General features: G+C 40.2%; 1 protein-coding gene across 1 annotated transcript in view; it reads right to left on the bottom strand.

The window, feature by feature from the left end:
- Positions 1-12,475, bottom strand: part of ADGRA1 (adhesion G protein-coupled receptor A1) — a 307,922-nt gene that overhangs the window by 207,341 nt on the left and 88,106 nt on the right. Inside the window, exons 5-6 of the mRNA XM_083443486.1 lie at positions 8,494-8,565; positions 216-287 (exon numbers count right to left, since the gene is read on the bottom strand). Of these exons, the coding sequence (XP_083299612.1) occupies positions 216-287; positions 8,494-8,565 (144 nt within the window). The remainder of the gene's footprint in view (positions 1-215; positions 288-8,493; positions 8,566-12,475) is intronic.

Raw genomic sequence — 12,475 nt, 5'->3', positions numbered from 1 at the left:
TCTGGCTCCAACACAACTGTTTAATATTCCAGTGATCTGAAAGTATTCCATGTGACAGAAAAGGATTAGAATGTGTTTTACAAAATGCACATAAGGAATTTATATTAATTTCACTGAGCATACAATGCTGAAAATCTATATAATGATGAAGCTAATCACAGTAATATGTGTAAATGGAGCCAAAATGGGCCTTTACCTAATCAAGGCATACTTACAAGGCTTTCAGAGCTAAAAGCTCAGAGAAGAGTCCATTCATGAGACTTGAAAAAATGTTCCCTGATAAATTCCTAAAATGGAAAAAAGATTTTTTTTAAAAAAGACATCTCAAATCACACCACTTTTTTTGTTCTCACAAAAAAGCAGCCAAGGAATATCCAATTAGGCCAAACATATCCTTTGCAGAAGTAGGATCTGATTTTATAATACTTCACAATTACTACCATCTCTAGACTTTCTAACCTTGGGACCACCCTGGCTCTTTAAAAAAATGGCGCTTGGATGCAGTGATGGTTCAACAAACTGAGAATGAATCCTAGTAAGATGGAGGTTCCCAGGTCCCAGAGTTTGGGGAGTTCACTGGTTCTGGATGGGTTGCACTCCCTCTGAAAGAGCAGGTGAGTAGTTTGGAGGTGCTCCTCAATCCATCTTTGTCACCCGAGGCACAGGTGACACCTGTGGCAATGAATGCTTGTTATCAACTCAGGTTGGTGCACCAACTGCGCCCTTTCCTGGACAGGGATAGCTTAGCCGCTGTGATTCATGCATTGGCTACCTCATGACAGGACTACTGTACTCTCTGTTGGACTTGCCTTGCAATTGATCTCAATGCAGAATGGTACATCCAGATTGAGCAGAGTACCTGTAGACAAACATATTATACCAGAGCCAAGAAATCTGCTGATCAGCTGCCATGTTCAAGGGCCTGTTAACACTGACAACCCTAAAGGACCTCCCTGAAAGACTTTCTGCCCCTATATATATTTGGGGAGACTCTACTTCATGGCACCACACCCTACAAAATATAGGGTGGTGACCCAAAGACATTTTTGCTGTTGCCTCTATTCTATGGAAGGCCATACAAGAAGGAACAACCACCCATTGGTTCAGACATCTTGTGAAGACTTATATTTCCCCCCAGGCTTTACCTGACCCAAAAGATTGGACTCTGATATCAATGTATGAATTCCCCAAATCACTGTATTACTTTCCTTCATATTTTTTTATATTGTTTTACTGGTTTTAGGCTGCATTTTTTTGTTTTTATTTTAATGGATATTGGTTTTATATTGTGCATAACGTAGACCACTAAGCAATTTAAAAATGTTTTTAAATAAATAAATCGGGTGTGTTTCAGCAAACATGTTTTGTTTGTAACATGATTGGGTTCTTCCTCCTCCCTGCAAAAAAATAAAATAAAATCAAAAAACATCCCTACTCATTATTTGTTCTGTGCTTGTCTCTGGCAGTGAAGAGAGTGATTAGCTGTTCCAGTAACATTTACGCAGTAACCAGAGACGTTGTTATATGATATTGTACAGCTAATCATTGGTGATTATTCAGAGTCAGGATGAAATAGAAATCAGAGGTACTTGAATCAAATAAATGAATAAAATTTAAAGACGCTTAATTTGCAGCAGAAGGAATATTTATATTTTCAAAAATCCAAGCAGAGATTTCAGTCGATCCATCAAAATGGGTCTAGATATATTATTAAAGGAAAACACCAGTCTTCTACATCACCTGATATTTAGAGCAGAGAATTCCTAAGAGATGTATGAATTACTGAGAGCCCCATTACGCTTTCAAAATTACTCTGCGTAACTCATCCTTAGAACAAGCAACATGGCCACTGAGGAGGAAGACGTAAAGAAAATGTGCTGCCTTTAAAATGTGCAATTTACCATCATGTTTCAAATATGAACAGCTCACCACACATAAATATGGCCAAGGGATAAATAAGCAAGTCATGAAAAGACAGGCCAGTATATTAGTCAGGCATATTTTTAGCTATCAGCTACCATCATCCACATCTGCCATAAAATATGAACCATTTCAGTAAATTTCCTCAGTTAAAAAAAATTAATATATAATGTAAGTATTAAACTCAAACCAGAAGAGGGCAGAGGGGGAGGAAGGGAGAAATCAATCACAAATAATGGTATGTCATATATTTGTAAGACAGATTCTAATAGTGGGAAAAATATGAGACATGAACATCTTCTCTCACAAGGGAAGTCTCCTCCAGAGAAAATGAAAAGCAGATAGGGTGGTGGAACACATGGTAAGGGGATTGTTCCATCAGAAGAAGCATTTCTGCTTGCTGGACAAAACAACCTCTCCTCTCCTGCCCCTGTGTACTGTTTTGGAGATTCTCCTTTCCTTCCAAGCAGATTTCAGGAAGACACAGCAGAGGGAGGAGGGTCCAACTGCCATAGCAGGAGTCATTGGGCTGGATTCTGCTAGCACAACAACTTGCATCAATTTGGCCCATAGCATACAACTATATCAGCATTTATCAGAGAAGATTAAGTGCTGAGCCCCAGCCACCAAAGACGTGAGGTAAAAACTAAGGTTGTTTTTGTTTAGTCGTTTAGTCGTGTCTGACTCTTCGTGACCCCATGGACCAGAGCACGCCAGGCACTCCTGTCTTCCACTGCCTCCCGCAGTTTGGTCAGACTCATGTTTGTAGCTTCGAGAACACTGTCCAACCATCTTGTCCTCTGTCGTCCCCTTCTCCTTGTGCCCTCCATCTGTCCCAACATCAGGGTGTTTTCCAGGGAGTCTTCTCTTCTCATGAGGTGGCCAAAGTATTGGAGCCTCAGCTCCAGGATCTGTCCTTCCAGTGAGCACTCAGGGCTGATTTCCTTAAGAATGGATAGGTGTGATCTTCTTGTAGTCCATGGGACTCTCAAGAGTCTCCTCCAGCACCATAATTCAAAAGCATCAATTCTTCAGCGCTCAGCCTTCTTTATGGTCCAGCTCTCACTTCCATACATCACTACTGGGAAAACCATAGCTTTTACTATACGGACCTTTGTTGGCAAGGTGATGTATCTGCTTTTTAAGATGCTGTCTAGGTTTGTCATTGTTTTTCTCCAAAGAAGCAGGCGTCTTTTAATTTCATGACTGCTGTCACCATCTGCAGTGATCATGGAGCCCAAGCAAGTAAAATCTCTAACTGCCTCCATTTCTTCCCCTTCTATTTGCCAGGAGGTGATGGGACCAGTGGCCATGATCTTCGTTTTTTTGATGTTGAGCTTCAAACCATATTTTGCGCTCTCCTCTTTCAGCCTCATTAAAAGGTTCATTAATTCCTCCTCACTTTCTGCCTTCAAGGTTGTGTCATCTGCATATCTGAGGTTGTTGATATTTCTTCCGCAATCTTAATTCTGGCTTGGGATTCATCCAGCCCAGCCTTTTGCATGATGAATTCTGCATATAAGTTAAATAAGCAGGGAGACAATATACAGCCTTGTCGGACTCCTTTCCCAATTTTGAACCAATCAGATGTTCCATATCCAGTTCTAACTGTAGCTTCTTGTCCCACATAGAGATTTCTCAGGAGACAGATGAGGTGATCAGGCACTCCCATTTCTTTAAGAACTTGCCATAGTTTGCTGTGGTCAACACAGTCAAAGGCTTTTGCATAGTCAATGAAGCAGAAGTAGATGTCTTTCTGGAACTCTCTAGCTTTCTCCATAATCCAGCGCATGTTTGCAATTTGGTCTCTGGTTCCTCTGCTCCTTCAAAATACAGCTTGTACTTCTGGGAGTTCTCAGTCTACATACTGCTTAAGCCTTCCTTGTAGAATTTTAAGCATAACCTTGCTAGTGTGTGAAATTAGTGCAATTGTGTGGTAGTTGGAGCATTCTTTGGCACTGCCCTTCTTTGGAAAAACTATATGCAAAGTACTTTCCTTATTGCAAATGAATAATGGTGGACCATTCATGACATGTCTATATATATATATGCACAATCTAGCCTCCTTCTTCTGTTAATAAAGTGAAAGGAATTCACCTACTGGAAAGGATAGCAGGGTTGAGACTGCATGGCTCCCATAGCCCACCGTCAACATTCATACATGGAATGCAGATCCCTGAGTTGACGCAGGTAGACCTGTAGACTTGTAGACATACAGACTTTTGCTACATCACAGTCAGGGTTGGTGATGTGGTCCCACTGTTCCTTTCAACAGATGGATCCCCATCACATTATGAATGCATAGAGTGGGTTGCACATTAATCTCATCAAATTCCAGGGCCTCCACTACCATCTACATGGCATTCTGCTATATTTCTCTCTGCCCAAGACCTCTTCCTTCCAGTGATGCATACCTGGATAAAATGAGTTATGTTAATTGGAAACAGCTTTTTGTCCAAGCCAAATTCCCAGACCCCCTTCCCTTTAAAAAACTGACTTACAAACCGGTGGCAGCAGGAGCAGCAACACACTGGCTGAGGGAGGCCTATCCACCCTCCTCATCCAGGGTCTTGGCACAGAACCAAGGGTTTTCCAAAGCATTCCCGCCAGTGCTGTTTTTCTGGGAAAAGAGATGCCAGAACTCACCATGAACACCTCCCTCATTTCTCTTAGAATGGCAATGCCGCCCACATGAGATATATCGGAACTGAGTTCCGGTTAGTTCCGGCTTTAAAAAAAAGCCCTGGTTCCCACCAATGAGAAACTTCCTATGGGCCTCCAGGAGTTTGTCACTGGCCAACCTTTCTCATGGTGGGAATTATGCTAAGATTATTAGTAGTACCTTCATGCATCCGATGACGTGGACTCTAGTATATGAAGGCATGTGCAACAATCAATGTGTTGGTCTGCACCAAGACTCTGGTGTTTTTACATCAAGAGACTAGCACACCTACCCCACTAGAAATTATTTCCCCTTCCTTTGGCCTTTGGAGCTGGGAAAAGGGGAGGCAGTAGAGAGAAGTATTCAACTGGAATGCTTTTAAATCTTTGCAGGCTTAACCAGGAGATGCTCTACTGCTTTCAATAAGCAAAACAAACATAATTATCACAGGATGGTGTTTATATATGCTAAAATTATTATTGTGTGTCGAGGACCCCCAAGACACCCCCGAATAAAAACACGGTTCACACATCATTTTTGTTTTTGGCATAATTTTGGCCACAATTTTATTGAATTACAGTATGTGAGTAGTTGCTTAGGCATTGGTTAGCGACTATCTGTTCCCACTTGGAGGTAGGAACAGAACTGACAATCGCACCCCTGCGGAAGTCAGTAAGGGTAAACAATTTTGGGGAGAGAATAAAGCTGGGTGCTAGGCTCTCACCTCTCCCACAATGCTCCCAGGGGCTCTTGCGTGGCCCTAGCCCTTTGCCAGGAATTCGGACAAAAGCATGGCAAGCCCCTAGATTCCTTTAATGGAATACCCTTGCAACAGCAGCATTGGAGGGGCAGGCACAGCCAACCACATCCCCTCCACCAATCAAAAATTAACCAATGCCTAACCACAACCTTACAAGTTGTGACAATTTGCTACGCAATAGGCAAAACCCAAATGGCACCAGCCAATCAGCCAAATGGTAAAATTCCTACCAGGCCCCTGCCCCAAAGCAGATGACCTCATGACAGGCGTAGCAAAGTCAGCGCGAACAAACCCTAAATAAAGGGAGGGTAGGCGGGTAATCCGATGTGTGCAGCGAAAAGAGGAAGCTCAACATTGCACACAGGGAACATATATAGCACCCCCATCAATCAAATAAAATTGCAACAATAAATTTTCCCCAGCAACAATTGAAGGTGTCCAATCAAATTTGTGGCCATCCAAACTAACCCGCCCAGCAACAGGGGATGTCATGGTTGCTCCCACCGCAACCATGGTTGCTCCCACCTACTACCTTCACTCTCCTTCCTTATTTCCCCAATATGCTTTCCAATCTAATCTCTAAAACTCAATTGCTCCTCTCTGCCTTCGGCACCATTCCCTTACCCCCACCCCATGGTTTTTCACTCTGGCCCCGGCCTATCCCACACTTCCTGCTTCTTCCCTATTGGTTCTCATTAGCAAGTGACCTCATTTCCTCCTTTTGCACCTTATCAACCACTTGGCATAAACCTCTTACCTTTAGCCACAAATTCTTGAATTATCACTATGTCAAGATTTCCTTTCGATCATATATGGTAATACCATATTTGCAAATTAAGGAAATAGGTATCTTAATTTGTGCTTGAAGGACATTTATTTATTTATTTATTTATTTATTTATTTGTAAAAGTAAAAAAAAAGAAGAAGAATTTTACACTAATAAAAAAGAAACAGAGGAAAAGAAGTATCGAGACTGCATGTGTACATAGCAAACAATTAATCAACTTAAATGAGTGCCAAACAACACACTGACTACTTCATTAAAATTGATCAGTCTGCGATAGTGCCTCTGAAGGTAACCCAGTGAGAAGATTATTAGTTTTTCTGAACAGCTCATTCGTCTCCAAATTATCAATTAATCTGGCAATCCCTTTATAATTCTACTACCATTTTGATCTTTCAAATGCTTTTCAGGACAATAGAGGCTAGAAATTAAAATACTATCAGCAGATGAATATTAACAACTGTATAGTACAGTTAAGAGATTGTTCAAGGTATGTGAGATACACTACCAAGTATTAGACTTGAATGCAGAAAAAAGACTGAAAGTAATTCTGTTGAAGGAACACATGCCATGCCCCTGAAGATTCTGCTTAAATCTATTTGGATAGATTCAGAACTGTGCATGAGGCAAAACTGTTGTGTGTGGATCAATTTGGTGATTAATGTAATATGGTGGAATATAGACCTTCCTGACATATCCTAGAGTTAATATAATCAAATCACACATGGTATTGACCTGATTGCACATAGTCTTGGTTTTTGCTTTATGCAAGCTATACACAAACACCTAAACTTCTATTCCTGTTTTTAAATATTCTGTTACCTTTTATACAAAACATTTCCTATGTAATAGTTAGGATATAGTACAGTCATACATACACACCAGAAGGCAAGCTTTTACATACTTGTTCAAATCAAAAAAAGGATGTCCTTCCCCCCCCCACACCCCTTATGTTGCTTACATACCACTAAGAGCTTTGCAAGTTCTAGTTTTACTTTTTGCTTAACAGTTTTCAACATCTACTTCAAACTTAGCATATTCAAACCGTACAAACATTTAATTTTTTTTGAATGGTTTTTGCTGCCTTTGGGTTTTGTAGTTGGTCCTGGCGTCATTTGCCCCACTGTCATTTAATCTGATTGGCTGCAGCAACACATATGATTTAGTGTCATCACTTCAGACATAACATCATGGCAAAACCTTGGTCAAGGAGTCATCCCAGACAATCGCTTTGATTTAGTGTTGTGTCGAAAAGTGTGTTTGTCTGTGTGAGTAAGAGAGGGGAAAACAAATCTGAAGGGAAAAGTTCAGTCTTTGATGGGCTAGAGCAGGCATGGCCAAACTCAGCTCTTCAGATGTTTTGGGACTACAATTCCCATCATCCCTGACCACTGGTCTTGTTAGCTAGGGATGATGGGAGTTGTAGTCCCAAAACATCTGGAGGGCCGAGTTTGGCCATGCTTGGGCTAGAGGATAACCTTCAGGGCAGGGGACTTAACATTAACATCTGGACGCACTGAAGGCGTCCCCCCTTTAACTGCAAAGATAAATGCACACACACACATACCCCACTTGTGGTAAGCGGCAGCAGCATTCCTAATTTGGTCCAGAGCTATTCCTCCTCCTTTATGGAAGGCTGCTATATCACAGTGTAACACCCTTGCAGATACCCTGTTCAGGTAAAAATAGCTGTCACCAGTCAAGGATAGGCACAGTCTTTTATTTTAATCCCACAATGCTCTGGGAGGGATGCTACACTGTGATATAGCATCCATCCAGAAACGTCTGAGGGGGTGTGGGTAGAAATGACCCCCAGATGGGTTAGGAACTCTACCACCACACAACACAGCTGGGCGAAATGAGGTTCAAGAGAATGATGACAAAGAAGACGAATTAGTAAAAAAAAAAAATGGTACTAAGAAAAAGCAGCAGAGGCTTCCACAAATAGGAAGGAAAGAAGCAAATTTCTTAAAGCAAACTTCTGCACCATCGTCTCCCTACCAGTGCTATTTTTCTAGAAAAAGAGGTGCCAGAACTCACCATGAACACGTCCTTCGGTCTCTTATAATGGCAATGGGGCCCACCTGAGAGCTGCTGGAACTGAGCTCTGGCGAGTTTCGACCGAAAAATAGCCCTCCATAACCCCATTCCAAGGGAGGTGGTAGTTCTCGCAGCACTCCAGGATTTTTCAGAAGGGGGGAACTGAGACCCAAGAGTGCCTGCTCCCAAGAATGTAACTCCATTCATGTAATTCTGGATAAATTAATTTAAACTCTTGGGAAAGTTACAATTCCTTTAAGGCATAATGATGAGTCGGTTTTCCTAATTGCAATTGTTTTTGATAGTTTTGAAAAGTACAATACTCACAATTTATGAAGGTTTTTAAGGCCAACAAAGATTTCAGGTGTTAAACAGCCAATTCTGTTATTAGAAAGATCCCTAAATAAAAAAGGGGAGGGGATAGCATTAACGAAGGAAAGTGCAAAATCATGAATAGTCTCATTAGCATTTTATCCTCATACAACCTTCAGACAGCTAATACAATTTTAAAAAGGATAACTGTTTTCTAAAATATAAGATTTATCCAAAACATATAGAAAACACAGAGCTAATACTTTCCAGACAAGTATTTCAATAAAATATGTTATTGTATTTAATCTGACTTCTTCATAAATTAGTCATATGTATAGAGATCTCAAAAACAGATGAAAAAGAAACTCCAGCCCCCCGCAATGCCATTTTTTAAAGTGATGTTAAAGAGACCATAATCCACACACAAAAGGAATGGGTACTACCTGACCCACAGCTGGGAGAAGCCAGAAGGTTTGATGGATGTAAGGGGTGTGTGTCTTAAACAAGGGAACTACAACTGTGTTCCCTTGAGCATCCATCGATCATCACGTAATGCCTTATGTCTTGTACCACCAGCATTCTAGGCTCTCAGGAGACCAGACAGAACGGGCCTTAGGGAAAGGTATCCAGACTGCAAACACTCTTCACCACTCTTAGCTTGAAAATGATCAGTTGACTCTCCAAACCAACTGCAACACCGTATAGCTCATACAGCCGCTGCAGGCAAGCCACTCATATCCAAATAACCTGGCAGTAAAGCCTCTGCTTCTTGTTTCAATTCACTGCCCTGGCTCACTGGTTCAAGGGTTACTGCCCTGGATTGTGATACCTGCCTGTCTTTGCCCTACTCAACACTGTATTGCTGCCTTGGAATTCTTATGCCAGGCTGTTATTCTGTTATCCTGGCTCTTTGATCCTTGTCTGACAGATCTCCTGCCTAATCTGTAACCACAAATGTTGCCCTACTCTTCCTTAACCCGCTCACAGCTCAACTTCATCGGCACCCATTTCAGAATTAGGAGAGATGGTTCAACTTATCTAAAAAATATTTTAATACTAGTTTGGTCAATTGACAGATGCAATAGGATCTCAGGATTTAGACTAAATTTAACCCAGAGCTGGCTGGTTTATAAATAATCTACTTATTTATCAACACTTACAGTCCACCCTTCCTTCCAAAAACTCAAATCAGTCACTTTATATATGGCTCTGATGAACATTTGGCTTATTTGGGAATCAAGTAGAAAGCTCATCACTGAATACTTGCAGGATATGCATCCCTCTTCTCAACATATTCAGTGTACAGTAGTTATTAACTTGAGACCAATTCTCTAACCCAGTTTAAGGGAACTTTCTGTGTTCCTATGAGTCAGAGTCAGTCCAGGAAGAGGAAGGTTTGAGCATGATGGCAATCTCGATTTAGGGGGTATCAGCTGTGCGTGTCAACACAAGAACTAATCACAAATGTGGTTCACCTATCTGAACCTGATGAGACTGAAGTATATACAAGGTGAACTGACCTGAAAATGAACCTATTTGGAAACTGATATTGCAGAGTTTGTGCAAAAATCTGCTGAATAGTATAAAACTCCTGTGGGATTTTGGGCCTCTCTCTCTCTCTCTCTTTCACACACACACTCAAAATTGTGAATTATCCCACAAAAAAGTAAAAGTGCTCTGCAAAATCTCTAAATCAAACACAAAAATCTAAATAAAGTTTGATACCGATACTAAAATCTGAATGTGTTTCGTTTATAACTTTTAAAGAAATGAAAGGGTATTTAGCAACCGAACCAAATCCCAAAATATTTAACTGAATGGGCATATTAGTTGAACCAAGATCTGCAAGTTTATGCTGCTCTTTGTGAATTGGATTGCCAAAGTGATGGCAAAACCTCTGCCATCAGTGCTATCTCCACACCCAATATGTTGCATAGGTTTTTAACAGTTTTTCCTAACAAGACATCAACAAAAAGAAACAGTTTGTACTAGCCTGCTTTTGGATGCCTTTCTACTGTTCCTTATTATTTCAGACCAAATTTACCTCATGTCACACAAATCTGGTGTTCATTTTTTTTTGCTGTAAATATTTATACCAGAAATGTTGACTCATGAAATTGATCTTGTAAAACAACCAGACACATGGCCTGTGCTCAGATTTATTTTTCCTCGTAGACATCATTTTATGTTAATCCACGAGATCTCTTTCTCTGCCATTGCAGATACTAAATTATCACAGTACAGTCAGTCAGCGAGAAGGCTTCCAAATGAAATTGTTAATTTTATGTAGATTTGGCAGCCTGTGGTTTTCCAACTGACTCACAAAGCCTCATGTCACTTGCAAGACGTCTGTGTTACATTAACTTCAGCTGCTTACTATATCCTCTGTGGGAAATATATGAATGAATAGGAAACAGACTAAAGCACAGTCTTAAAGAAGTTAGCAGCCTTCAAGCACCAATTGCAACAAGAAAGCCATTCATTTATCTTGTAATGTAATCTTCTGTTTCCTAATCAGGCAACAGAAATAATCTTTTCTTTTCTTTCCTGGAGAAACTCATAATTATTTAGAAATAAATTATATTCAGGCTACTCACTGACTGTAAGATATTCCATATTGCATTGAAAATAACGTCTGAAACTGGTAAACAACCAGAAACACATTGTATGGAAGCCCAGAATAGTGATTACTTTTTATTTCTGTCTCTAGAGCGCCTGCTGCAGCATCTTTTCTCCAGTTATTTACAAACCCAGGAGCTTCTGCTCTGTGACCTTTGCCTTCACGGTTCTTTTGCTTGAGGCTGAGCAATATTGAATCACAGCTTATACAGCTTCCCCATTCTCCCCACAAGAGGTCAGGGTTGTGTTATTAGAGTACAATCATCTCCATAGCAATAAGACTCAATTGTCATCATAGCGTTTTCGCAGATTTACAGTGACGCAAAGTGCATTCAGATTCACAGAGCAGATCTATTTGGAAATGTGCATAATTCCTGCACATATCTTGCTGTCCATACACTGACTTTCCAATTTTCAGAATCACAAAGTAGATCTGTTTGGAAATGCATTTAATTTTTAACTAATATATTGCTGTCCAGTCTGTATCGCCTCCATTTTTGAAGTACAAAACCTGTGCAATATTTTTGTTGCTGCTGTCAAAGCCCAACTGTATTCAGGAAAGGCAATGACTATTATACTTATCCTGCTAGTGGTGCAACAATAAAATGGCTAGCACATTTGCAAAGCTAAGCAGGGTCTTATATGGTTTCAAATTGGACGGGAGGCCATGTGCTAAGATTCCTGCATTGCAGGTGGTTGAACTAGATGACCCTCAGAGTCCCTTCCAACTCTGCAATTCTATAATTCTGTGATTCTATGGATCCATAGTTGTATATGCAGTTCAGTGTTTTAACTGATAGGCAGTACTGGTAGGGTGGTCAAATATATAGGACAGGACTCCTGCACCTTTAATATTTTATTTATTAAAATGTTTAAGGCTTGCCCTTTTACTTTTTCTTCTTCCTGTTATCAACAACAACAATTATTTATACCCTACCCATCTGACTGGGTTACCCCAACCACTCTGGGCAGCTTCCAACAAAATATAAAGGGACAAAATAAAAGCTTCCCAAAACAGTCATATAATTGTCTAACTCTCTGACATCTGACAGGAAGCAATTCCACAGGGCAGACACAACTACCCTATGCAATATGCCCAGAAGTTCTGATGGATTTGTAATGTGTATCAAACTAACTTAAAAAGGTATACACAGTAACTTAAAAATACATATTTAAATTGCACTCTAAAGGATGGGAAGAAGGATTTTTTTAATCAGGGGCAATCAAATTACCAAATATAACATATTTTACAAGAAATCAGTGATTATATATATATTATAAAGAACTATATAAAGCATATAAGCATCACATAGTTGGTAATTAATATGTTGATTATCAAGTATTATGTTGATTATCAAGTACTATCAACTACAGATGT

This window comes from Podarcis tiliguerta (assembly GCF_965153285.1).
Source record: "Podarcis tiliguerta genome assembly, chromosome: 5".
In the NCBI taxonomy this organism is placed as follows: Eukaryota; Metazoa; Chordata; class Lepidosauria; order Squamata; family Lacertidae; genus Podarcis; species Podarcis tiliguerta.
Note: the sequence above shows the minus strand (reverse complement) of the source record. Positions and strands in the feature narration are given on the sequence as shown.